We start from the raw sequence: 27,690 nt of genomic DNA on the forward strand, positions 1-27,690 counted from the left end.
TGACTCACAACATCCAAATTTATTGAAATAGTTCACAAAAGAATTTCATTATAGATGAAATTGCAACAATGTGATTTTAAGAAAAAAGGGCAGTTTAGTTTTTAAATGAATTGATTCCTCCATTGGCTGAACCTGACTATAAGAGAACACAACTGCATTTTTAATACTTTATATAAGGTGGTAAAGAGTATTTTGTCTTTAGGCGACATACCTGTTCAATTATGGCCCAACATGAATTTTCCCCAAGATATTAAAATCTGATAAAACCACTGTCTTAAAATATGCTCAATTAACTCAATTGATGATAACTGAAAAACTATGAAAGGCAGTTCTCAGATATTACAAATCAGTTCACTGACTATGTATAAAATATGTTGAGATCCTTACATACATTTTGGGGTTCAAGTCTTTTGTTTTTCTCAAATGAAATGAATTTGGCTAGGATAGTTTATTCTCTTCTGTACAAAAAAATGAGCTCTAATTTTAAACAGGTATTATTAAATTCCTCTGAAATAGACTTCATGCAGATGTATTTGTTAAAACATCCTTTTATTGACTGTGTTCAGTTATTAGCAATTCACATTTCACTTTATCTACCAAGTGGAAGAACATTTATTCTTTCATTAAAAAGTTAAGCCCTTAGGGCAGCATCAGGGACACAGAGCCTTCTTCTTATAAACGGCTCTGTCCAGTGAATGCGAGATGCTTCCACAGTAATACAAAAGAGTAAAATAAATAAAACAAGTGGATATCTCCTGCCTTCCATCATCCCCTCCCTGCCAATACACTCCACTTATTTTACAAAATGCCAGCACGTAAACAGTTCCCACATTGGTACGTCCATTAATCACAAAAGGAATATCACTATTTGGCACCACTGAGTTCAGAACATCTGTAGAGCTGTGCGAAAATGACAAAAGGAGTTTGAAGACACAGTCATTTCCTCAGGAAAGCACATTCTGGACAGAGAAGGTAGAAAATCATGAGGGTGTGTGTTAGCCTCCTGCACCTTGCTGCTCAAGTTTCTGGAGCTGTTTTTCAAGTTTTGAGAGGTTTACTCGATGCATCATCAGAAACTGGCCATTCAAATGAAAGACGGGGATGTCAAATTTATACCTGTCATACCAAGCAGAGTTTTCGGGAAGTGTGATGTCCACCTCCTGTAAAATAAACTGAAACAGAGACAGACTAAAGTTCTATTTTTCAGCAACATGGAACAATGCAATGGTTATAGTGACAAACTGATCCCCAGACCGGTTCTAACACTCAGAGATTTTTTTACTGTTATTGTTTGTTTGAGGTCCACAGTCATCTAATGACCTTGTTTTCCCTAGACTGATTGATTTCTTTATATTCTTTAATTTTCCAGGTCGCTACTTTTCTGTTAGATCTGTTAGGTTTAGCATTACTACTCAGTTGAAATGAAATAAACTATGTCCCCAACTGGGAAGCTGCCTGAGACTCAGGAAAGACATGTTTGGACTGGAAGATTGGGAAAGGTGTCACAGGTTGCAACTGGAAAACACTTCCATGGAAATGACAAAATAACATAAAAGGAATAGGGACAAAAGCTTAAAGCATGAATACTGTACCTGCTAGTTAACTCTGACGCATTTTAACAGTCAGAGTAAGAAAACCAGTGCTGCTCAGAGAAAAACACTTAGGTGTAATGACTTTTATGGAAATCAGCACTAAAATCTCTCTGAAGAACAGAAAGAAAATTTAAATGAAAAATCATTCAATGTCTTTTCCTAAAGAAAGGATCCAGACAGATGCTTTGTCTTATACTACATATACTATCCATTCCATATACATAAAGCTATAGCGTATCATATTACCCGGTTTCTATAAGGCTCCAGTACTTCCTTGGCTTCATCACAAAGGGGACATGGATCCTATAGGAAGAAAAAAGCCATTAATCCCAAAGAAATGGCATTCAGCCTGACAAAAGCCACAAGAAGCAGATTATACTTAATTTAAAGGACTATTTTCTCCCAGGTTAATTATACTGTTTTATTTCCAAAGCAAAACACTACTATAGACTCTTATAAATAGCTAGTATTTCATGGCAAATGGGCTTTTGGCAATTTTTAATTGTGTTTTGATTTTTTTTCTCTGCAAGCATATTTATCTAATAAATGTTGATGCTTACCTGTTACACATATATGTGTGCATGTATGTACACACAGTACATTTAGACGTTTATATGTTCTTCTTACTGGCTTAGTATAATTGATACCTGGGAAGATCATTTTCCAAACATCTATAGTTTTAGAGCTTTGTCCTTCCTAGATGAGGAGCACCTTCTAGGCCTGGCTGACATTGCCAGAATATCTTAAAATCTGTTTTGACTGGGGGGTACTGAACTTTGCCAGCCTGTTTTTCCATTTATTTCATCTTTTTCTTTGGCCATGCCATGCGGCTTGAGGGATCTTAGTTCCCCGACCAGGGACTGAACCTAGACCCATAGCAGTAAAAGCATGGAGTCCTAACCCCTGGGCTGCCAGGGAAGACCCCAGCTTGTTTTTCCTAATAACCCACTGGGATAGAGTTAGATAGTTACTGCCCCGTTTTTAGAAGGGAAAAATCTCTTTACTTTGGGTGCTGATTTTACCAACGCTTTACTGTTTTGTCAGTTTTCTCATTGTAAGTGTCAGCAGTAGGTTTCCCAGAGTAACTCCACCGTAGGAGCACGCAAGTTTCAGTGGCTGTTGTTTGCACTCTGTCTAGAGGAGAAGTCTGCTGAGAATGCTATAGACCATTGGCAATTTTAAAGGCTTGTGAGGTCCTGACTCAGAGAACAAGGACTACCGTAGGTTCTCTTGTATGAGCTAAAAACAGATTCAGCATTACTGATGCTTATATAAAACCTGCTTTCTAACAGGATAGAAAACGATGAGCTGTTATGGAGGCCCTTCCTCCAGCTTAACTCACCATATTTTGAAACAAAAGCCCAGATCATCAAAAGACATTTTCCTTCAGAAAGGTCTTTCTGGCCCTATTTTTCTGCTTCAGAGAACTGGGCTCATTATGTTATCATTCAGTTCAGTCGCTCAGTCGTGTCTGACTCTTTGCAACCCCATGAATTGTAGCACGCCAGGCCTCCCTGTCCATCACCAACTTCTGGAGTTCACTCAAACTCATGTCCATCGAGTCAGTGATGCCATCCAACCATCTCATCCTCTGTTGTCCCCTTTTCTTCCTGCCCCCAATCCCTCCCAGCATCAGAGTCTTTTCCAATGAGTCAACTCTTTACACGAGGTAGCCAAAGTACTGGAGTTTCAGCTTTAGCATCATTCCTTCCAAAGAACACCCAGGACTGATCTCCTTCAGAATGACTGGTTGATCTCCTTGCAATCCAAGGGACTCTCAAGAGTCTTCTCCAACACCACAGTTCAAAAGCATCAATTCTTTGGTGCTCAGCTTTCTTCACAGTCCAACTCTCACATCCATACATGACCACTGGGAAAACCATAGCCTTGACTAGACAGACCTTTGTTGCCAAAGTAATGTCTCTGCTTTTTAATATGCTATCTGGGTTGGTCATAACTTTCCTTCCAAGGAGTAAGCGTCTTTTAATTTCATGGCTGCAGTCACCATCTGCAGTGATTTTGGAGCCCCCCAAAATAAAGTCTGACACTGTTTCCACATCTTTTTGCCATAAAGTGGTGGGACCAGATACCATGATCTTAGTTTTCTGAATGCTGAGCTTTAAGCCAACTTTTTCACTCTCCTCTTTCACTTTATAATAAACAGATTATGGATAGTCTGTGATTTTTAAGATAACCACATTAAAATTTTCTGAAAAAGTTCAAAAAAGTCAAGAGAGGATCTTAAAAGCAAAAACAAAACAAAAACCAGTGAAATTGCAGAAGTACTTGCTTTTATAATAAAGAACTTTAGTAGATCTAGGATCACTTTTTTCTCTTTTTTTAAACCCAGGGACCATGGAAGTCTGGGCAAATTATCACATGTGTATGTATTTTTATGAGGAAAGGTTCATCAAATTTAAAGAAATCTATGAACTGAAAAATGACAAGATTGTTAAGAATGCAGGAGATCTGGGTCTGATCCCTGGGTCAGGAAGATTCCCTGGAGAAGGGAATGGCTGCACACTCCAGTATTTTGCCTGGAGAACTGCATGGACAGAGAAGCCTGGAAGGAGTCCATAGGGTTGCAAAGAGTTGGACACAACTGAGCAACTAACACACACACACTCTAGCTCTTCGACTACATACGACTCAGGGACTGGCCAGTCGTAGACAATGGATAGTGTGAGGCTTTTGCTGGGGTTTCTGTAGATACCTGAAATGTGAGATCTGGGATTGGGATTGCTGCAGTTATCCATCTAAAGAGCCAGAGTGTGCACTGATTTAACTCAGAGAATGTGGAGCTGAAGAGATTGGTAATATGCTTAAGTTGCAGAATCAAGCTACTTCTGAAACCAAACTAACCCATAAAATCCTTTTTTTGTTTAAGCCACTCTGGGAAGTACTTTCTATTATTTATAACTGGAAGAGAATTGATATGTACTTTTTCCTTCAGAGAACTGGGAACTCCTAGAGGTGACAGTAATATCTTATAGTCTAATAACACAAATGAAGGGGATTCAGTACAAGTTTTAAGCTGAATGGAAGATTAGTGGAAATTTTTTGGGGGGGGAGCATATGTGTTGGCTTACTTAGGCTTCTCTGATGGCTCAGATGGTAAAGAGTGCCTGCAATGTGGGAGACTCGGGTTTGATCCCTGAGTCAGGAAGATACCCTAGAGGAGCAAATGGCAACCTACTCCAGTATTCTTGCCTGGAAAATCCCATGGACAGAGGAGCCTGGCAGTCTACAGTCCATGGGGTCACAAAGAGTCGGACACGACTAAGTGACTTCACTTTCTTTTTTGGCTTACTTGGCTATTGTTCAAACTGAAAAATAGTGCAGAATAGTTAGGCCGAATGAACACCATTAACCTTAAGGGATTATTTTATTTTTGTGGTTAATTTTCACATGCATTTCTCATATGTAGACACAGATTATGAAATACTTTTGTCCCATAATAGTGCAATATATTATTATGAATATGAAAAGTAGTTAAGATTATTTTCAGTAAGAAATTAATTTAAAAATTTTATTACATAATTGTCAGGTATATTCAAATTGCTAAAATGCCTGAAATCTGAGTAAGTCTATTAAATAAGAGGCCTTTTTTGCTTGAATTGCAGTATTTTTCACTAAAGTTAATTCTGTTACCCAGCACTTTATTTATTTTTTGACTATAAATCACACAAAGTAATGTTAATTAGCAAAAGGAAATCCATAATGTTTGTCTTATAACTTTTACAGGAAAAATCTCTTAAAAAATTTACACTTGCTTTATGGCTTAAAACTAGTGTTAGGGATAAGAAAGTAAGTACAGTCAGTCCTCATTATTTGTGGATTCTGTATCTGTGAATTCATCTATTCACTAAAACTTATTTGTAACCCTAAAATTAACACCCAAGCTTTTGCAGTCATTCATGGATGTGCAGTTGCATAGAGTAGTAAAAAATCTGAGTTGCCTGAAGTGTACATTTCAGGCTAAGTTGCGACAACATGATGCTCTTTCTAGCTCTAATACTGTAAACAAGTGTCCTTTTCATGATCTACTTCAGTTCAGTCGCTCAATCATGTCTGACTATTTGCGACCCCATGGACTGCAGCACGCCAGGCTTCCCTGTCCATCACCAACTCCCCGAGCTTGCTCAAACTCACGTCCATCGAATCCATGATGCCATCCAACCACCTCATCCTCTATTGTCTGCTTTTCCTCCTGCCTTCAATCTTTCCCAGCATCAGGATCTTTTCCAATGAGTTAGTTCTTCCCATCAGGTGGCCAAAGCATGATCTATTCAGTGCCATGCTTCTTGCATTTTTGTGTTTTTCTGCCATTTAAAATAGCCAAGTGTAGTACTGAAGTGCTGTCTAGTGTTTCTAAGCATAAGAAGGCTGTGATGTGCCGTAGGGAGAAAGTACTGTGTTAGATAAGCTTTGTTCAGGCCTATGTTATGGTGTTGCTGGCCCTGAGAGTGTTAATAGATCAACAGTATATATTTAATAAGGTGCCTTTAAACAGAAACACACATAAAACAAGGTTATGTATTTTTTTCCCTCCTCTTATCCTCTCTTGACCAACTCCCTAGAGCTTTCTCATCATTTCTCTGAAAATGCTCATAAGTTTCAATGACCTTCATGTTGCCAAATCCACTGGTCAATTTTCAGACTTCATTCTTTCAAACTAATAGCAGTATTTGGCAAAGCCGACGATCTTCCTTAAAACAAAGGTTATGTATTGATCAGCTGACAAAAATGTTGTGACCAGGTGCTCAAAGGACTCTAACCCTATATTCGCCCTAGGAGCAGTGGTTCGGTACTTGCTAATTCAGTATTTGTAGCGACTTTATAGACTATGACTATCACAAATAACAAGAACTGACTATATTTCTTTTTTTCTTTTTTTTGACTTTCTTTTTTAATATAAATTTAATTATTTTAACTGGAGGCTAATTACTTTACAATATTGTATTGGTTTTGCCATATATCAACATGAATCCACCATGGGTATACACATGTTCCCCATCCTGAACCCCCCTCCCACCTCCCTCCCCGTTCCATCCCTCTGGGTCATCCCAGTGTACCAGTCCCGAGCATCCTGTATCATGCATCGAACCTGGACTGGTGATTCGTTTCATATATGATATTGTACATGTTTCAATGCCATTCTCCCAAATCATACCACCCTCGCCCTCTCCCAGAGTCCAAAAGACTGTTCTATACATCTGTCTCTTTTGCTGTCTCACATACAGGATTATCATTACCATCTTTCTAAATTCCATATATATATGTTAGTATACTGTATTGGTGTTTTTCTTTCTGGCTTACTTCACTCTGTATAATAGGCTCCAGTTTCATCCACCTCATTAGAACTGATTCAAATGCCAAGAACTGACTTTATTTCTAAATGATACACTTGTAAACATCAGTTCTTTTCTTTCAATGTAATGATTAGATGATAAATATATTAATTTACTCTCTGAAAACAGTGAGACAATGAAGTAGCTAGGTAGGGTAAACTGATGAGTGGGTCTGAAGAAAATTTATACCATTGCTTCCTTTCCTTTCAACACTTTCCCCCTTTCTTAAATGTACAACTTTCTTTTCCCAACATTTGAATACTTTATGTTTTTAAAGTGGTAATTTTACTTTTTCTTCTGTACCTTTGTGAATAAGGTCAGCACAGGCAGAGCAGTCTCTGAAGCAGAGAGATTTCTCAAGAGTAGTTGAAAGGAGTGTTTGGCAAGTTGCATGCTATTTCCTTGAAACCAGAGCATCTTAATTCTGCCAAGAGAAAAACAGATCAGTAAACTTATGTGCCCTAGACTTTGCTCTTTATAATATGAACAGTAAGCTGCAAGTCTGTAATGGAATTTGAAGACTTCAGATGTGCTTCTTGGAGTCCAAGAGTGGCAGAGAGGCCAAGATGTTTGGCAAGTCTCCACGATGCCTCAATATGCACTGTATTCCAAAGAAAACAGAACTTAGAAGGAGAAAAATCCAAATGTATGGATTAACTATGTGTCTAATCACTTGGTTTCTGTAAGCAAATTGCATGCATGTGTTAATTAGATTAAAAAATTAAATTTCACTTGTAGGTTTTGCTAGCATCCTGATGATCTTCTAAAATGTGCAAGTTTCCTGAGATGGTTTTTATTTGCAGAGGTAGCTTATCTTATTGGTAGGCATTCAACAGTGCCCAGTCACCTTCACGGTAAAGGATCAGTAAGTAAGCAGCACAAGTCTCCAGCTGAAGGTTAAGGCTATTACTTATGAGATCCGTACTCTGCTGCAAGAGGTGGGGAAACACAGAGCGGTACCTAGAGGAACTTACAAGGAGAATTAGGCTGAGCTAACTTGTCAAAAACAAAAATCTACACAACTCTTTTCAGAAGTATTTTTAAAAAGAGATTGCCATCATTTTTGAAAACATCCACAAATGTACTAGTGTTTCTGCTGGAGATATTCCAATAACAGCTTGGTAACAGCAGCATGTCAAACACTAGGCTTTGAAGTTCTCTCATCCTGCTAGTTTGCATGACATAAGACACCCTACTTATTTCTAGTTATTCTACGGAGCCTCCAGCTTTGTCCTTTAAACTACATATATAATCATTTTACTTTTAAAACATATGCATTGTTGTCTTTATTGCTTATCAATATTCCTAGCATGAATTCATTCCTGGGATCTTCATTTCTTAACTTTACTCCATCTCTCCAACTTCATCTATCAGTTTTCCCCTCCCTTATCTTGGTGAGTTGCAGAGCAAAGATTTTCTTTCTGTTCCTTGAATAACCAAAGATTATTTCTTCATCAGGATTTCTGCACTTCCTGTCCCCTTGTGTGAAAAACTCTTAAGTAGCTTTTCATTTGGCCTGGGCACATGTCACCTCCTTAGAGATGCCTTAGTGACTACCTTATCAACATGGGCCAGTCCACCACTCTCCTTCCTTGTACCTTGCTATAGTTTTCTATTATCCTTCACTATCTAAAATTGTTTACCTATATGTTCCCTTTACTACAACAGAGTTCCACAGGAGCAGATACTTATTCACTCTAGTACTTCCTGAGTGTCTACAGTTAATCTGGTATATAGTAGCTATTTAAATAATTGTTTGAATGTTAATAGTATTAGAGTGAGCCTTTCTCCTCCTCTCCAGTTTCACCTTGAACCCTCATCAGACACTCAGTGTGCACAGTTGTCACTATTTGGGCTTCCCTGGTGAATCAGATGGTAAAGAATCTGCCTGCAATGCAGGAGACTTTGGTTCGATCCCTGAGTCAGGAAGATCCCTTGAAGAAGGGAATGGCTACCTACCCACTCCAGTACTCTTGCCTGGAGAATTCCATAGAGGAGCCTGGCGGGCTATAGTCCATGGGGTTGCAAAGAGTCGGATACGACTGAACAACTAACACTTTTTATCCCCCTTTCCAGTTTCACCTCTACCCCTCATCAGACACTCAGGGTGCAGAGCAGTCACTGTCTGGGTAGATCTCATATCATAACTAAAGGTAAGCGCTCCTTCGCGTGTCCACAAGAAGCAGGCAGGGGACTGCAGCTGGTCCCAGCCCTCCCCACCGTCTCAAGTCTCACTCTGCTCTGCTCCACACAGCATGCCTGTATTAACTGTGCACTGGTCTCTACTGGTGACCAGGCTTTTCAGTGTAAGATTAGCTTCAAACTCATTTCAAACAGAAAGATATGACTTTAAAAGCACTGAACCCATATCGAACTAGAGTAAAGACAGACAAAAGGACTGAATTCTGACCTGTGGAAACAATAATCTTTCCTTCTTTCTTAAACCCTTAGTCTTCTGGTTCTTCCTGGATCTCCCTGCTAACTAAATGATCCTGATAATGCATAAAAAAGAATGTGATAAGAATTCTGCAAGGACTCAGCATTATTCTAAGGTGGACAGCAGATCTAAAGAGTTTCACAATATGCTGTGCTACTCTCAACTAAGCGATAAGCCCTGGTGTATATATTTTCCATAAATTCAGCAGAATCAGCACTCCAATAGGTGAATGTGGTTGGGGACAGTAGCTTCAAAACATGTCTCTGTCTACAGAGGATATAAATGAAGGGGGAAAGTAGAAAGCTAGCCATGTTTACACTAGGTACAAATTTCTGCATCGTTGGTTTGGGGAAGGCATTATGCTAATAGTGACATACCCTCCTAGGGTATGAAGGTAAAGAAGCTGTACTAAATGGAGAAAGGAAATTCTGAAGATCAGTTTTGTGAGAGTAAAAACAGAAAGGCAGCCCTGGAAATGAGAAGGAGCAGGCCATGTAAGGCAGTGACCTAAGATGACAACCAGGATAGTGAACGGCAGCTGTGTGCTTTGGGTGGAAGGATTTAAGATTTATTGATGTCTGCCTGGTAAGGAATAGAAAACTTATTGCTTTTAGCTAGCTAAGTTGAGACTGAGGTGCTAAGGCTTTTGTAAAAGAAAAAAATCACAATCACAGTGGAAATCTGCTTTAGTATTTCCAACATGACAAAACACAGCATGCGGTCTTGGTTGCACCCAAGAGAAATAAAACCTGTCATAGTAAACAGAGTTGCTGTTCATTCCAGATTTGGAAGAATACTTGTTCAACTAACCCAGAAAGCTAAATAAAGTCTTCAGAGATGCCACTACCATTCTGCCTAAACTAGTTCTCTTCTCCATGTTAGTCTCCATTTCTCCCTTTTTCCTCCCATGTGAATTTAATCATTTAAACATGGAACATTTGTTCATTGAGAAATGCATTAGCATTATGCAGTTTTACTACCTGCATATTTTCCAAATGCCCTGAGGCACATGCATTTTACCACACTGTTAAATTAACTTATTTCTTTGTAAGCACTGTATTATAAAATTATACTGGAGTCATATATATATATATATATAAATAAAATTCCCTATACCTCTCCTAGGCAGAAATAAGATATTAAGGCTAAAGTTCTGACCACTGGAGTTCACTTAGTTTTAGAAATAAAACGTAAAATGGTACACTCCAATTGGAATCCTATAATATTCTTCTTAGGATATTTTATTAACTCTGTAAACCCTAATGCTATTGCTGTCATTGTCATATTCACCCAATCATGCCTTCTTGAAGTAAAATCTTAATATGGACTACTCTGTCAATGTGACGTTTTCATAGAACATAGTCCTATTATTTTTTAACAGTATCTCAGCACAGGTGGTCTGTACCTGTTGGCTCATGACCAGGAGGACAACACTTTTTTGATTATATCATTGAATTTTGTCATGAAATGTGTCTTTACTACACACACACACACAATTTTATCCTTTGTATTCTGTTACATGCCTCTGTAATATAAGCAAAAAGAGCTGTGTGCATAATATCAAAAAAGCACAATTGGGTCACCTTTGTCACAGCCAAACAAAAAAAAAAAGTATAAGACTGGATTTAGAATGTGTCTAAAACAAATTCCACAGCCTAACAATAAAGATGGTGACACCTGCTGTTTCAAGTATATGGCTGCTCAAAGGCATGGATCACCCCAAAAGAGAGAGGGAATGCTGGCTTTTCAACAAAACTGAGGCTGACTTCAGTGGTCTTATGGCCGAATCAAATACAGCATGGGGGAGGGCTGACTGGACCCAATTCTGTCCTCCTTGAAGCAATATAAGAAAGGTAACTTTATAGCGTTTTCCCTCCAAAGCACTGAAGGGCATACCATTAAAGCAACTTATCACAGGACAGAAAGAAGCCAGGGTCATTTGTGCCTTTAATAAGGATTATTCATTTCTTGCATGAGGAGCTGCTCATGCTCGGGCTGCACATCACCTTTGTGGGGCTCCTGGATTCTTCAAACGCTGTGTGTGTCTGATTAGAAGGCAAACAACATTGTTCTCATTTGAGTAGAGAAACTGACCTTCACAGATCAGAATTTTTATTCCTTCAAAGAATCCTTTGGCACACTGAATCTCCAACTAAACATGATCTCTCATCGGTAAGCTGCAGTGTTGTTAGTTCATGTGCAAAATCAATATATAAGCTCAGGTACCACCTTCATTCAGTTCAGTTCAGTTTAGTCGCTCAGTTGTGTCCAACTCTTTGCAACCCAATGAACTGCAGCACACCAAGGCTTCCCTGTCCATCACCAACTCCAAAAGCTTGCTCAAACTCACGTCCATCAAATTGGATTCATCCTCTGTCGTCCCCTTCTCCTGCATTCAATCTTTGCCAGCATCAGGGTCTTTTCAAATGAGTCAGTGCTTCACATCAGATGCCCAAAATATTGGAACTTCAGCTTCAGCATCAGTTCTCCCAATGAATATTCAGGATTGATTTCCTTTAGGATTGACTGGTTTGATCTCCTTGCAGTCCAAGGGACTCTCAAGAGTCTTCTCCATCACCACAGTTCAAAAACATCAATTCTTCGGCACTCAGCTTTCTTTATAGTCCAACTCTCACATCCATATATGAATACTGGAAAAATCATAGCTTTGAATAGACAGACTTTTGTTGGCAAAGTAATGTCTCTGCTTTTTAATATGCTGTTTAGGTTGGTCACAGCTTTTCTTCTAAGGAGCAAGTGTCTTTTAATTTCATGGCTGCAGTCACCATCTGCAGTGATTTTGGAGCCTCCCAAAATAAAAGTCTGTCACTGTTTCCATTGTTTCCCCATCTATTTGAAACGAAGTGATGGGACTGGAGGCCATGATCTTCATTTTTTGAATACTGAGTTTTAACCCAGTTTTTTCACTCTCTTCTTTCACTTTCATCAAGAGGCTCTTTAGTGCCTCTTTGCTTTCTGCCATGAGGGTAGTGTCATCTGCATATCTGAGGTTACTGATATTACTCCCCACAATCTTGATTCCAGCTTGTGCTTCACCAGCCCAGCATTTCACATGATGTACTCTGTAGAGTACATACACAGAGTGACAATACACAGCCTCGATGTACTCCTTAAATTGGAACCAGTCTGTTGTTCCATGTCTGGTTCTAATTGTTGCTTCTTGACTGCCTACAGATTTCTCAGGAGGCAGGTAAGGTGGTCTGGTATTCTCTTCTCTTTCAGAATTTTCTAGTTTGTTATGATCCACACAATCAAATGCTTTAGCGTAGTCAATGAAGCAGATGTTTTTCTGGCATTCTCTTGCTTTTTCTATGATCCAATGGATGTTTGCAATTTGATCTTTGGTTCTTCTGCCCTTTCAAAATCCAGCCTGTACATCTGGAAGTTCTCAGTTCACATATTGTTGAAGCCTAGCTTGGAGAATTTTGAACATTACTTTGATAGTGTGAGTGCAGTTGTGCAGTAGTTTGAGCATTCTTTGGCATTGCCTTTCTTTGGGATTGGAATGAAAACTGACCTTTTCCAGTGCTGAGTTTTCCAAAATTGTTGGCATATTCAATGCAGTTCTTTCACAGCATCATCTTTTAGGATTTGAAATTGCTCAGCTGGGAATTCCATCACCTCAACTAGCTTTGTTTGTAGTGATACTTCCTAAGGCCCACATGACTTCACACTCCAGGATGTCTGGCTCTAGGTGAGAGATCAGACTATCATGGTTATCCGGGTCATTAAGGGTCTTTTTTGGGTCTTATAGTTCTTCTGTGTATTCTTGCCACCTCTTCTTAATATCTTCTGCTTTTGTTAGGTCCATACCATTTCTGTCCTTTATTGTGCCCATCTTTGCATGAAATGTTCCCTTGGTATCTTTAATTTTATTGAAGAGATTTCCAGTCTTTCTCATTCTATTGTTCTCCATTCTATTGTTTTCCTCTATTTCTTTGCACTGATCAATGAGGAGGGCTTTCTTATCTCTCCTTGCTATTCTTTGGAACTTTGCATTCAGATGGATATATCTTTCATTTTCTCTTTGCCGTTCACTTCTTTTCTCAGCTATGTGTAAGGCCTCCTCAGACAACCATTTCACTTTTTTGCATTTCTTTCTCTTGAGGATGGTTTTGTTCACTGCCTCCTATGTAATGTTACGAACCTCCACCTATAGTTCTTTAGGTATTTTATCTATCAGATCTAATCCCTTCAATATATTTGTCACTTCCACTGTATAATCGTAAGAGATTGTATTTAGGTCATACCTGTGCACACACACACACACACACACACACACACACACACAGGCCTACAGAAACACCCCTCTATTGGGAACAAAATCCACTGTTTTAGATTACTGAGCGCTCATATAATGAGGTGAGAGTGCTCTTAGGGCACTCATCTAGGTCACTGGGCTTTCCCTAATCCAGAGAAACAGGGATGAATGATGCCTCCCCAGGGATCTTATGTGTTTGCGGTCAGTCAGAGGTGTCTAAACCTCCCTCTCTCCCAAACAAGTGGGAGCCTAGCCTGGGATCCTGGGTCCAAGGGTGGAGCCAAGAGTGCAAGGTGAGATGGTGTACAGGGACCCAGTCAAAGCTGCAGACTGAGCTGATACTTTGAGGTGTCAGTTCCAAGAGTAAGCAGGGTTAGAATGAGGCTGCAGAACAGAAACAGAGGGTAGGGGGTGGAAGGGAGCCTGGAGGGGGCCCCTCACTCCCTAGGTGGGATCTCAGGTGCTTTTTCAGTATCTCAGCTGCAGCCGTCAGGGTACCTGGCCAGGGGAACTGCCAAGGAGATAGCCCCAACTCAGACATGATGTTACAACAAGGATCCCTGGCTCACCATGTGCCTGTGGGGCCACCTGTACATGGCTTCATGCTCAACTCCATTCTTTTTTTTGAATAATTTAACACTGTATTAGTTTCAGGTATAAAATATATTGATTTGATATTTGCACATACTGTGAGATGATTATCACAGCCTCATCTGTCTGGGATCTGGACTGCTGACTTGATCCCACATAACACATGAGATCCTGAGCAGACACACCCACACGTCCACCCTGCTCCCTGCAGCTTCTATTTCCAGGATCCAGTGGCAACAGCTTCATCACAAGGGGGAAAGAGAAGCCTATAGAGAGAAGCAGTTTCAGAAAGATATGACTGGTCACATGAGTTCCTAGAGATAAAACTCCCTTTCTAACTTTCTTTTAAATGATTACTATGACTCTGGGTTTTCCAAGTATCTGGATGTCTCTACTCCACTGTTTGGATGCAATGGGTGCTCCATTCATTTACATTCAACACACTGATCTGCACAAACAGTTTTTAAACTGTTTGAATTGTGGGCCCTGGCCTATCCATTAAGATTATAACTCCTCTGAAGGTATACGGCATTTACATGTCCATCACTTAGTACCTACACTCTGCTCCTCTATCCCACTCCCTTCAAATTCTCAGTAAAATTAAGCCCTTATTGTTTTTTCTTCATCCTGTCTGGTGTTTAGCCCATTTCTTTCCCTCCAAATAAAACTCTCACATGGAGAAATCAACTCCACATTCTGGATATAAGCAAGAAGAATTAGAGAGAGACACACTCCAGTGGATTTAGGAGGGAGTTAAATTCTTCACTGAAACAATATAAATATAGGAGATCACAACAGGGACATCTAATGAGCAACTTCAGATGTCATAGAGACAAGAAAAGAAGAGTACTGTGGGCTGACATTGGAACTGGTTTCACAAGAGAAGGATCCTAAGTCATGTAGGATTTGGATACATAGAAAAGGGGGAAGCCTTCTGAAGTCAGGGTTAGACACAAAGGCATGAGGTGGGACTGCTGTGGCCTTTTGGATGGGAGCCAAAGAAGAGTTTTAAAAAAGAGAGTGATGCAATAAAATCAGTATTTTAGGAGACCGATCTGGCAGCAGCAAGCAGGATAGACTGCAAAGGAAAGAAGAACGGAGGCAGGAAAGAGTTGAGTTATGAAAATCGAGGTGTGGGATGAGAGTCACTCATTCAACAATTACCTGCGGTTTTCCACGTATGAGATACTCATAGGTACTGAGTTCAGTGGTGCACCAAAAAGTTAAGTCCCTGCCCTCATGCGGTCCATACTGTCCCTGGGCACATTAAAGAGACTCGTAGGTCAGACAACATCAGACAGTAGTAAGCAAAGGGGAAGGAGTGAACAGGGTGATGTGATGGTAACCAAGGCAGGCCTTTAAATAAGGTACTCTGAGCAGGTGTCGTTTTTGCTGAGACTAAAGGCTAAGAAGGTACAAAGATCTGAAAGAAGAGCATTGTGGGAGAGAGAACAGTAAGTGCAAAGGCTCTAGGGTGAGGACAACTTTGATTCAGTGGAAGAAACAGAAAGGACAGTGTGGCTAAAGCAAGTAAGCAAGGGGAAGAGTAGAGGAGACAGGTCAGTGGGGGTTGGAACCCCTAAGGCCTCGTGGGTTATGTTAACAAATTGAGGTTTTAAGCATAATTAGATTTAGAGGAAGGAAGTTATGTGATCACATGTACAGTTTAAAAAGATGACTGTAGGGACTTCCCTGGTGGTTCAGTGGTTAGTGCTTCCACTGCTGGGGACCCGGACTGTATCTCTGGTTGGGAAACTAAGATTCCCTGCAAGCCACATACATGTGAGTGCTAAGTTGCTTCAGTCCTGTCTGACTCTTTGCGACACCATAGACTGTAACCGCCAGCTCCTCCGTCCATGGGATTCTCCAGGCAAGAATACTGGAGTGGATTGCCATGCCCTCCTCCAAGGGATCTTCCTGTCCCAGGGATTGAACCCACATCTCTTATGTCAGACCCTCATTGGCAGGTGGGTTCTTTACCACTCGTGCCACCTGGGAAGCCTGGCAAGCCATATGTCATGGCCAAAAAAAAAAAAAAAAGAGTTGACTTTAGCACTGTGTGGGCTTCCCTGGTGACTCAGACAGTCAAGAATTTGACTGCAATGCAAGAGACCTGGGTTCGATCCCTGGGTTGGGAAGATCCCCTGGAGAGGAAACGGCTACCCACTCCAGTATTCTGGCCTGGAGAAGAGCAGGCAGAAGAGCCTAGTAGGCTACAGTCCATGTGGTTGCAAAGAGTCAGAGACGACTGAGCAACTTTCACTTTCACTTAGTCCTGTGTGAAGAATGTGTTTGGGATGGCAAGAGTGGAACCAGGGAGTCAGTTAGGGGCTACTGTAGTAGTCCAGGGCAGAAAGGTGGGTGGCGTGGACGGGCCTGAAAGGACCTGCCGATGAACTGGATTTGAGTAATTAAAAATGACAGTAAGGACTATCCTAGTTTCGGTAGTGAGCCTCTGGCTGGGTCGCGGTGCCAGTTTACTAAAATGAGGGATGCGAAGGCAGGAACAGATTGAGTGGGGGTATGGGTCTGGGAGCTCAGTGAGGGACAGGCTGGAGCTCAAGTAGAAAGTGGCATGTACAGGTTTGGTAGCCAGGAGAGAAACCAGGACTGAAGATAAACTTCAAGACTCCTTCAGTTTGAAGGCTCCAATTACAGCTGAGATTGTGAGATCATCTAAATAGCTAAGAAAAGAAGAGGGCCCAGGAGAGACAGCTCAGGCAATTCAACATTCAGAAGTAGCGTAGAGAGGAGCCAGTGAAGGAGGCAAAAAGAAAGGTTGATGGAGTAGGAGGAAAATCAGAAAAGTGGGCTGTCGTGGAAGCCAGCAGGACAAAGTGTGTCCAGAAAGACAGGAGTGGCCAATTGTCAAAAAGAGTGATGAGGGCTTGGACTGGAAAAGGGACAGTCAAAGAATCTACCACAAATCAGATAAGACATGTCTGATGTCCCTCCAAAGGAATGAAATCTTACAACCAATGCCAACCCCTAAAATGAATGGCCTTGTCTGATCGCTGGCTAATTTCACCTCTTAAACAAAAGGAGATATTTCTGGTGAAGATGGAGGCAGTGGGGTAGGGAGAAGAGTAAAAGCAAAAGTTGGATGGGTGACTTAAAAAGAGATAATAAATATAAAAATCTTTGTACAAGTTAAAAAGCAGAATAGAGAAATAAAGCTTAGTTGTTACTAAATAATACAAAGATAAGGTATTGTTATTAATAATACTGATGATGATGAGTCTACTGACTGAAATGTGCTTTTACTGGCCCCAGAAGGAGGATTTAAAACTCTAGGAATGATTGTCTCAGAAACAGGGAATTGAAAACTGAAAAACATTTCAAACAAATAGCTGAAAACTTTCAGATTGTAAAGACTACTTAAATGGGAATTCCTAAGACAGGATATAACTGATTCAAAACCCAACATATTTATTTTTCTGGTGTTAGTTGGTCAGTTGTATCCAGCTGTTTTCGACCCCATGGACTATAGTCCGCCAGGCTCCTCTGTCCATGGAATTCTCCAGACAAGAATACTGGAATGGGTAGCCATTTCCTTCTCCAGGGGATCTTGTCCCAGGGATTGAGCTGGGTTTCCTGTATCGCGGGTGGATTCTTACTGTCTGAGCCACCAGAGAAGCTCATTTACTTTCCACTAAGACTTAATATCTTGACCAGCAAATACCCTGGCACCAGGTTCTGGCTTAGCTTACTCAGGCCTCACACAGGAAAATGAAATTCATTTTGCAAGAGGTAGAGGTTTTCCCTTGATGGGCTCTGAACAAAGGTCACTTCCTTTCCTATTATTCCTTCCTAATACTCGCCTTTATATTTTCAAAGAAGGGAAAATTCAGTACCACCGTTTTTTATCAATGATATCCTCAACTCAACTCCTGTATATCAAAACAGAAGCTGCCTAGGAAGTGGTAAAGTTGGATTTATTAATAATCTTTAAAGACAAAACTTGTTCCAAAGTATTCTGAATAAATGTGTAGAGAGGTCGAAGTAAATGTAAAGGACTATAGCTTCCACTAACTCATCAGTCAGGGGAATTAAGCACAAATGGCATGATTCTTCATCTAAAGCTTTAAAGTTACTCTTTCTTACAGAGTTTCAGTTGGAATTCAGCACATTTGAATTCCTGGGTGCATTTCTGTGTGAGGATTTCATAAATCTAAACCCCAAAGATAGGCAACTCCACCAATTAGCTCTCTGATGCTAGGCAATTCCTCATCTCTTTAAGCCTCAGTTTCATCAACTGTGATATGGAACTATGACCCCCTGTCCTGTTCTCTCGTTTTACAGAGGCTAGGAGAAACTATACCCATAGGCTTTGGGTATCAAATGTCCTCCAGATCAGAAAAGGGAAAATCATATACAGAAGAGATGCTGTGGCAGTAGCTCATGATGTCAAAAGGCTCCAAAGAAAGCCTTGGAAGTAGTTAGCTATAGCAGTCTAAAATGCTAGGCCCATTTAAAGAGAACCAAAATTCATACATAGATCTGAGCAGAAGTGTACATCGGCTTCCTCATCCCAAGCTTGTTTCTCTAGCTCCTTGATCATAACTGGGAAGCCTTGGCATCCCAAAAATACCCTGCAGGAAAACGGGGGAGGTGACATTGATCTTGTATTGTTTGAGCATCCCAGATGGAAAAGTACCTCCAGAAAGAATACTAAGAATGTGCCTCCAAAAATAAGAATAATGTTTCTTATTGATAGATACATTTAAAGAGTGATTTTTAATGACAGACCCTCCTCATCTCGGCATTCTCCTTCACTTCCAGAAGTGCGGCTGTGTTTGCCGAGGCCAATAGCAAATGTGAAATGGGAAGGAGGAGGAATCTTTTGAGTAAGCAAGAGTTTGTTTTAGAATCTTTGGACCTTAGCAGTCACATTTTCCAGATCATTGCTTCACAAGAGCCTATTTGGTAATAGGGTTAGTTTCCAGAAAAACATTTCGCTAAGAAAAATAAAATGAAGATGCTGATCAAGAATAGTAGTTAGAGGAAGGACCCCTCCCTCTAGCACCCAGGGGTCCGAAACGGATTCCAGACTAATTCTTGTTCACAAAATGGGGCTTGCACACACTATACCCGTCCCCTCATCCTCAACCCCAAAGTTACTGACTCAGCATCTGGCTGAGAGCCAGAGGTATATTCTGAATTCAGAGCGTGCAACAATGTCCAGTACAATTAGGACATAATGGCTGCAAAGCTATTCCTGAAAGCCAAGAAAGCCTGAATAATGTGGTTGGGTTATATCATACATGAGGGCTTAATAGAGTTTAAAAACCAATTTGAAAATTCCTTCATTCCATAAAGATAACATTAAGATGTGGGCAAAATCAAGCCAGTTCAAGGGTTGGGGATAAAGTGCATAAGGAATTATGCAGACTCCTTTCCACATTATCCTTCTTAACCAAAATGACACATTCCTTTTGAAGGTATCTCTAATGCTTACTACTGACCCAGAAAGAAGGCAATTTCATTAAAACATCTTAGTCTTATTGTACCCAGCTAGTAATGCCAGTTTCCTTGCTATTTAAAAAGCACACAATTTCATTTCCAAAAACAACTGTTTGCAGTTCAAATTCCATCCATCCAGGCAATGTCTCCCATTTGTCACTAATACTCCACCATTTCCAATTCATCTTGCAGAAGAGGTGAAGTTATCCACATGACCACACAGGACCTGAAAGATGTTTCATTCATTTTTAGCCATTTTGTAGTAAATGGCTTTGGAACATTTGAGATATTAAATCCATCACTTCTTTGGACTTGTGACACTAATACTGGAACATTAGGGACTATCCACTCTTGAGGTCCTGCTCTGGTAACCTGCAGATACATGAGATTCCTCAATTCTCTCAGTCCCATTCTGGTTACTTAACAGCTGTCACACTGATAGAAAATCTTAATATTTTGGAGCTGGATTCCAAGGGACTTTGGCTGACTGGAAGAACTACATGTTTTAAGAAGTAAAGAATTAAAACAAAATCAAATAATTCAGTCTTACGTCCTTACCTCTGACTAAACTAGAAGTCACTTCCCCCATTATTTCATGATTAATATGAAAAAGTACAGGAACAATGAGAGGAAGGTCATCTGTTTCCAGCAGTAACATTCTGGTTTCTGCTGGACTCCCATTGGCAACAGAAGGAAGCAGCATATACCACATGCCTGCCCTAGTACAATACAAAAAGCTGACAAGTTTGAACTCTTTTGAAAAGTCAGTGAAGTAGAAAAGATGATGTGGCTTTCATTCAATATTGTTTGGGTAACCTTGCCTTAAAATAGTGATCAAAGTCCTTTATCCTTTAGGCAGGACCAAACTAAGATATTAGTGACTTAAGTAGGCTAATAATTTAGTATACCTTCAAATGGATACTTTTCAGATATTCACTCAACAGATGTTTGAGTGAGGAGTTGGGCACTGCAGACCTTAAGAGAAAATGGGAATAGGGCTGGTGGTGTCTTTTACTTTGCATATTCTGTTCAGTATAAGAAAGACCCTGCAACTCACCAGGCTAGATCACCTTGGATGGCCGTTTGGTGACCATCTGTAGATTCTCAAATACACCCTTCCCTACTCCAAGCTGTTTATAAAGGCATTAACTGTAGCATTTATAACTGCATCTGGTAGCCCCTTGAAAGATTATTGTTTTACATTCTTTTCTGTACCTTGCTGATTCCCACTGATGCTTTCACATTCCTTATAGATCCAGCCTCCCCTTTATACCAGGTACTGAGCGTCTGTAATGTGCCAGGCACAGTGCCAGGTACTAGAAATATAAAAGTGATTCAGATACTTTCTCTGCCCTTATGGAACTCACACCTTGGGTAGGCGAAAGATTTACAAACAAATAATACAATACCACAGTCTACAGCAGGAAAATGGTAGTTAGTAGATATTGGCAAAATGCTCTGAAATCCTTGGAGATGGATACTTTCTTAAAATAGAAGATATTTTGAGTTTTACTTCTATCTCTGGAAATCTTATCTTGGGTAAGGATTGGAATAAAAAGAGTAATGTTTTCACGCCTCCAGTTCCCTGCCTCCATAACTGAGATGGGGTGGTAGGGATGTGGAATAATATCTAGGTGAAACTTAGCCAAAACTTTCCACTTTGCATGTTCTTCCTCAAATAATTTTTGTCTCTCGAACTGGCCATGATACTAGGGGAAGGATGATGGAAGCTCACCTAGTGCCTGCTACCTGGGTAACTACACATCCCTGGATCCAGATGGTTTCTCCCTTCAAAATAATTGCAAACAAGATTAAAACTGCAAGCAGGAACTATTCCAGCTGGCTTTTGGCTTCCTCTGATGTACACCCCTTGAATAAAGCAGTGGCAAAATTAGATTTAAAATAAGGAACATAAAAAACCTTATTACTTGTACCAGCTCACCTCAAGGTCCTGCTATGTGTGAAACCCTGAGCCCTGGCATTAGAGTAACTAAATGCATCAGCCAGCTGGAGTTTGCACGTTATGAAATACAAAAACCTTAATAATAAGAAAAAGAAAACTTATTTTGAAGGTATACCTCCACACTGCTTCTGAGTATTTAAGAGTCTGCTGGAAACAGGCATCTGGAATAAAATAGAAATACAGTCCAATAAGTTCCCAAGTTGGAAAACCCTCATTTCTATTTCCTTACCTGCCATCAATCCATCTAAAGAAAACCACATAGCCACATTTTCCTCTAGTAAAGGAGACAAAAAAATATTGATCCTTCTTTGGCAGGCAGTTACTACTGACCACAGTAAGCATGAAGTTTAAAAAACTCTGGGGAGTCTGCCTATCTAAAAGACAGCCCCACCAACCTTAATTTTCACACCGGGACCTGTTCTGGTTCCAGGCAGTTCCTCGGCAGAGCAGGATGCAGGTTATTAGGTTATGATATTTCACACAGAACGGTGATTTAGTTCTGCCTTTCCCGCATTACTATAACCACTCAGTATTTCCAGGGCACAGCTCTTTTCCCAAGTGTTTTCAGTTTCAATGTATATAGCTCCAAATACTGCTAGCATCATAAGCACTTTCACACAGCATTCTTGACATAATTAGTAAATGAGAAGACTGGCCTCTAACATCCACCTCATCTTTTTGCAGTCACACACTGAAACATGGCTCTAGGGCTGCTTAACCAAGGCAGTTTGTGGCTAAGGAAACCTCTTATGTTGGGAAATGTGCCAGAGAGAGTGGGGGACATAACAGATCTTAGAAACAATCTCCGTGCTCTAGGAGCTGAGAATCTTGGGGTTGAGCTTGGTCATACAGTGGATTTTTTTTTAAGTGTTCTAAAATACAAAGCACTACATAAAATACTTTCTATTAAGAATAAAGATCAGCCAGATTAAAAAAAAAAAAAAGAATAACTCCTTGTTCTTTAACAGGACAACCTTAGAAAGACACTTGCCTATTCATGTTAGTAACAATCCAGTAGGGACTTCTGTAACTCTGGACTTATTAAAAAAAAAAAAAAAAAAGTATGAGTGATATTTGTCAGGGGTGACTGATAAGGCTAAATATTTATTGAGAATTGTATAGGTTCTGATTTATTCTCTCATGGTTCAGCACCCAGAAGGCTGCTTTTGTGCAGTAAAGGCAGAGAGGAGGTCCAGAAAACCCCAGGATTCAGTGTTCCCCACAGCACTCACGATTAAACGTTTTGGCCCTAAATTAAAGGTCAACATGGCTGCTCAAAAACGTTTATGTCATAAGGCAGTCATCTCAGCCAACTGAGATTATATTGCCACTTCACAGAACTCAATTAAATCCGAAACAGAGCATCTGTTAATCAGGGAAGGGGCATGAAGTTGTGATGTTTTCTGCTTCCTTTTAAAAAGCTGCCTCTTCCCACCCGTGTTCACTTCCCAAAGCGCACCGCGAGCGCACACATACACACACGCTTATAATTTGCCCCCGGAGGTTCACGGATTTATGGCTCCCGGTTTAATTAAATTTCCTGTAATGACAATCGAAATCGGCAGCGTGCGGCGCAGCGTGGAGCTCCCGTGACCTCCTCTCCCGCCTGCCTACCGGCTCCGGGCTGGGGACCGCGAGCGCCCACCTGCCGGCGCCCGACCGCGGACCCACCTGAGCCTCAGCCGCCCCAGTCGCCACTTCCGCCCTGCGCCCGGCACTTCCGCCCCGGCCGCAGGCGCCCTGCCGCTCCCGCACTTCCGCTCCGGCCCTCAGCCCTTAGGGCTTGTGTCAGTGGAGCCCAAACCCGAGCCAATCGCCCCTCTGAACGGTGGCCGCGCCTGGCCTGTGAGGCGTGAAAACAGACGCTAAAACCAAGGCCACACTGGTTTATTTTTTTGTTTTTAAGACCACGCAAAAGTGACCTGGCATGTTTGGGAACCATTGAATAACGACCATCAGATGTGAAAGCCAGCTTTTAGAGAACGTGCAGTGAAGGCCGTTTTAACTCCCCCTCCCCCGCATTCATTCATTTATTGTTTACTGCCCTCTTTCTTTGAATCCCGGCTGAACTAAGTTATGGGGAATGGGGATGATGAACAAACGAAAGGGTACCTGTACCCACCCAAACTTTAGGGCTGTGTAGGCAAGTCAAACATTTAGAAATAGCTTTACAAGTCTTGTGTTTCCTGAGCTAACTGTTGTGAAAGGGACCTCTGGAAAAATAGGAATGTACTCTAGGTAAAGAAGTAACTTTCAGACTGGAACATATAGGGTCAGGCTGGAGGGACTGTGTTCTCCAGGCCTAGGGACAGGTGACACTGAGGGAGCATTAATGTGGGCAATGCGCAGAAGAGGGATTAGCAAGACTGAACCTTGAGGGATCGGGGTAGGGGTTCGGGAGTTGGGGGTAGGTTGGAAACAAGCTGGAAAGGATAGGCCTGAGTAGACCCTGGAGGACTTTTCAGGTTTGTGCTAAGGGCAGCTGGAGGACTTTTTGGTTTACTGTTTTTGTATGTGGAAGCAGGTTTAATTGATTGTTTTTCCATTAGGAAAAGATCACTCACCTTTAGGGAGGGCATGTGAAGGGGATGGGGTAGAGGAGAGCAGAGCTGGAACAGGAAAGGCAGGATGTGATAAATAGTCTAGGAGTGAGGTGTGGTGGCCTGAATGTATTACTGTAGTTGTTGTTCAGTCACTAAGTCATGTTGGACTCTTTGTGACCCCATGGACTGCAGCATGTTAGACTATCCTGTCCTTCACCATCTCCCAGAGCTTATTCAAACTCATGTGCATTAAGTCAATGATGCCATCAAACCGTCTAGTCCTCTGCCACTGTCTTCTCCTCCTGCTTTAATCTTTTCCATCATCAGGGTCTTTTCCAATGAGTTGGCCCTTCCCATCAGGTAGCCAAAGAATTGGAGCTTCAGCATAGTTCTTCCAATGAATATTCAGCACTGATTTCCTTTAGGATTGACTGGTTTGATCTCCTTCCTATTCAAGGGACTCTCAAGAGTCTTTCCAGCACCACAATTCACAAGCGTCAATTCTTCTGTGCCAACCTTCTTTATGATCCAACTCTTACATCCATACATGACTACTTGAAAAAACATAGCTTTGACTACATGGACTTTTGTCAGCAAAGTGATGTCTCTGCTTTTAATATGCTGTCTAGATCTGTCATAGATTTTCTTCCAAGGAGCAAGCGTCTCTTAATTTCATGGCTGCAGTCACCATCTACAGTGATTTTGGAACTCAGGAAAATAAAATCTGTCACTGTTTCCATTTTTTCCCCCATATACTTGCCATGAAGTGGTGGGACCGGAGGCTATGATTCTCATTTTTTGAATGTTGAGTTTTAAGCCAGATTTTTCACTCTCTTCTTTCACCTTCATCAGGAGGTTCTTTAGTTTCTCTTCACTTTCTGTTATTAGGCTGGTATCTGCATGCGTATCTGAGGTTGTTGATATTTCCCCCAGCAGTCTTGATTACAGCTTATGCATCGTCCAGCCCACCATTTTGCGTCCGACTCTGTGTCCCCATGGACTGTAGCCTGCAAGACTCTTTGGTCCATGGAATTCTCCAGGTAAGAATACTGAAGTAGATTTTCATTTCCTTCTCCAAGTCTGCAAATAAATTAAATAAGCAGGTTGACAATATATAATCTTGGCATACTCCTTTCCCAGTTTTGAACCAGACATACCATTGTTTCATGTCCGGTTCTAACTGTTGCTTCTTAACCTGCATACAGGTTTCGCAGGAGGCAGGTAAAGTGGTCTGGTATTCCCATCTCTTTAAGAGTTTTCCAGTTTGTTGTGATCCATATAGTCACAGGCTTTAGCATAGTCAATGAAGCAGAAATAGATGTTTTTCTGGAATTCCTTTGTTTTTTTCTATGATCCAACAGATATTGGCGATTTGATCTCTGGTTCCACTGCCTTCTCTAAATCCAGCTTGTACATCTGAAAGTTTTTGGTTCACATATTTTTGAAGTCTTGCTTGCAGGATTTTGAACATTACCTTGTTAGCATTTGAAATGAGTACAGTTGTGTGGTAGTGTGAACATTCTTTGGCATTGCTATTCTTTGGGATTGGAATGAAAACTGACTTTTTCCAGTCCTGTGGCCACTGCTGAGTTTTCCAAATTTGTTGGCATATTAAGTGTAGCACTTTCACAGCATCATCTTTTAGGATTTGAAATAACTTATCTGGGATTCCATCACCTCCACTAACTTTGTTCATACTAATACTTCCTAAGACCCACTTGACTTCGCATTCCAGAATGTCTGGCTCTAGGTGAGTGATCACACTATGGTGGTTATCTGGGTCATTAAGACCTATTTTGTACAGTTCTTCTGTGTATTCTTGCCACCTCTTCTTAATATCTCCTACTAGGTCCCTACTGCTTCTGTCCTTTATTGTGCCCATCTTTGCATGAAAATTTCCATTGGTATCTCTGATTTTCTTGAAGAGATCTGTAGTATTCTTTCCCATTCTATTATTTTCTTCTATTTCTTTGCATTGTTTACTTAGATAAGAAAGCCTTATCTCTCCTTGTTATTCTCTGAAACTCTACATTCAGTTGGGTATATTTTTCCTTTTCTTCTTTGTCTTTCACTTCTCTTCTTTTCTCAGCTATTTTTAAGGTCATTTTGCCTCAGACAACCGTTTTGTCTTCTTGTATTTCTTTTTCTTTGGGATGGTTTTGATAACTGCCTCCTGTACAATGTTATGAACCACTATCCATAGTTCTTCAGGCACTCTATCAAATCTAACCCCTTGAATCTATTTACCTCTTCCACTGAATAATCATAAATGATTTGATTTAGGTCATATCTGAATGGCCTAGTGGTTTTCTGTACTTCAGTTTAAATATGAATTTGGCAATAAGGAGCTCATGATCTGAGCCACAGTCAGCTGCATGTCTTGTTTTTGCTGAGTGTATTGAGCTTCTCCATCTTTGGCTGCCAAGAATATAATCAATCTGATTTTGGTATTGACCATCTGATGATGTCCATGTATAGAGTCATCTCTTGTGTTGTTGGAAGAGGGTGTTTGTTACGACCAGTGCATTCTCTTGGCAAAACCCTGCTAACCTTTGCCCTGCTTCATTTTGTATTTCCAAGGCCAAACTTGCCTGTTACTTCAGGTATCTCTTGACTTCCTACTTTTGCATTCCAATCCCCTGTGATGAAAAGGACATCATTTTTGGTGTTAGTTCAAGAAGGTGTTACTGTAAATAGTGATCAAATGGTGGATAATAATAAGTAATTTTTAAAGCTAATATTTGTTGATTTGTTCACCACAGCTTTACACTTATAACCTGATTGATCCTGAGAACAATCCATTAAGTACTATTAGTACCATTTTATAGAAAAGAGACTTAGTAATTTGCTCTAGTTCTCAGCATTCTGGCTCAGTGACCAGGACTCTGCCTGCTAGTTCAGAAGATGCAGGAGATGAGGGTTTGATCCCTGGGTCAAGAAGATACCCTGGAGGAGGAAATAGCAACCCATGCCAGTATTCTTGCCCAGAGGATCCCATGGATAGAGGAGCCTGGTGGGCTACAGTCCATGGGGTCGCACAGAGTCTGACATGACTGAGCAATGGACCTGGCAGTCACCACTAGTTCTCTGAGCCGGAAAATGGCAGAGTTGAGATTCTATCCCGTGCTGTCTGATGTCAGTATCCATGAGCTTTTTATCATGGATAAACTGTGCATTCACTGTTTATCACTGTGAATTCAGGATATATTCAGTGATTTACAAGAAGATACAAAACAAACTAAGGTCGGGAATGAATGCCCTAAATAACCACATTGGTTATGTAATAACTTTTAGAGGACACATCTAGAAAGTTGAGTTTTCAAATTCTTATCATTTTCATCATGTGTTGAGAACAAAAGAGGGAATTTGTGACTCTCTACAGACTACCTATGATTATTTTTGAGTTGATACACTTTGATAAGACCCAGTCTTTCTGGAGAAAATAAAATAGAAGTCAGTCGACAAAGT

The 27,690-nt window shown here is 40.7% G+C and overlaps 1 protein-coding gene across 1 annotated transcript; it reads right to left on the reverse strand.

The window, feature by feature from the left end:
* Positions 1–23,401, reverse strand: C7H5orf63 (chromosome 7 C5orf63 homolog). Its single transcript, XM_018050702.1, has 5 exons — positions 23,351–23,401; positions 21,795–21,840; positions 7,247–7,367; positions 1,839–1,895; positions 1–1,172 (listed from the first exon to the last, which is right to left on the reverse strand). Exons 3-5 carry the CDS (start codon positions 7,358–7,360, stop codon positions 996–998), a joined length of 348 nt encoding a protein of 115 aa, XP_017906191.1. The 5' UTR covers positions 7,361–7,367; positions 21,795–21,840; positions 23,351–23,401; the 3' UTR covers positions 1–995.

Source organism: Capra hircus, chromosome 7, assembly GCF_001704415.2.
Source record: "Capra hircus breed San Clemente chromosome 7, ASM170441v1, whole genome shotgun sequence".
Lineage (NCBI taxonomy): Eukaryota > Metazoa > Chordata > Mammalia > Artiodactyla > Bovidae > Capra > Capra hircus.

Excerpts from the sequence above, each read along its gene's own strand:
- C7H5orf63 (XM_018050702.1), bottom strand. The coding sequence starts at position 7,360 with ATGCTCTGGTTTCAAGGAAATAGCATGCAACTTGCCAAACACTCCTTT. Across the intron at positions 1,896-7,246 it reads TGCTGACCTTATTCACAAAG|GATCCATGTCCCCTTTGTGA; the intron begins GTACAGAAGAAA and ends TTCTTCCTATAG. Across the intron at positions 1,173-1,838 it reads TGGAGCCTTATAGAAACCGG|TTTATTTTACAGGAGGTGGA; the intron begins GTAATATGATAC and ends TCTCTGTTTCAG.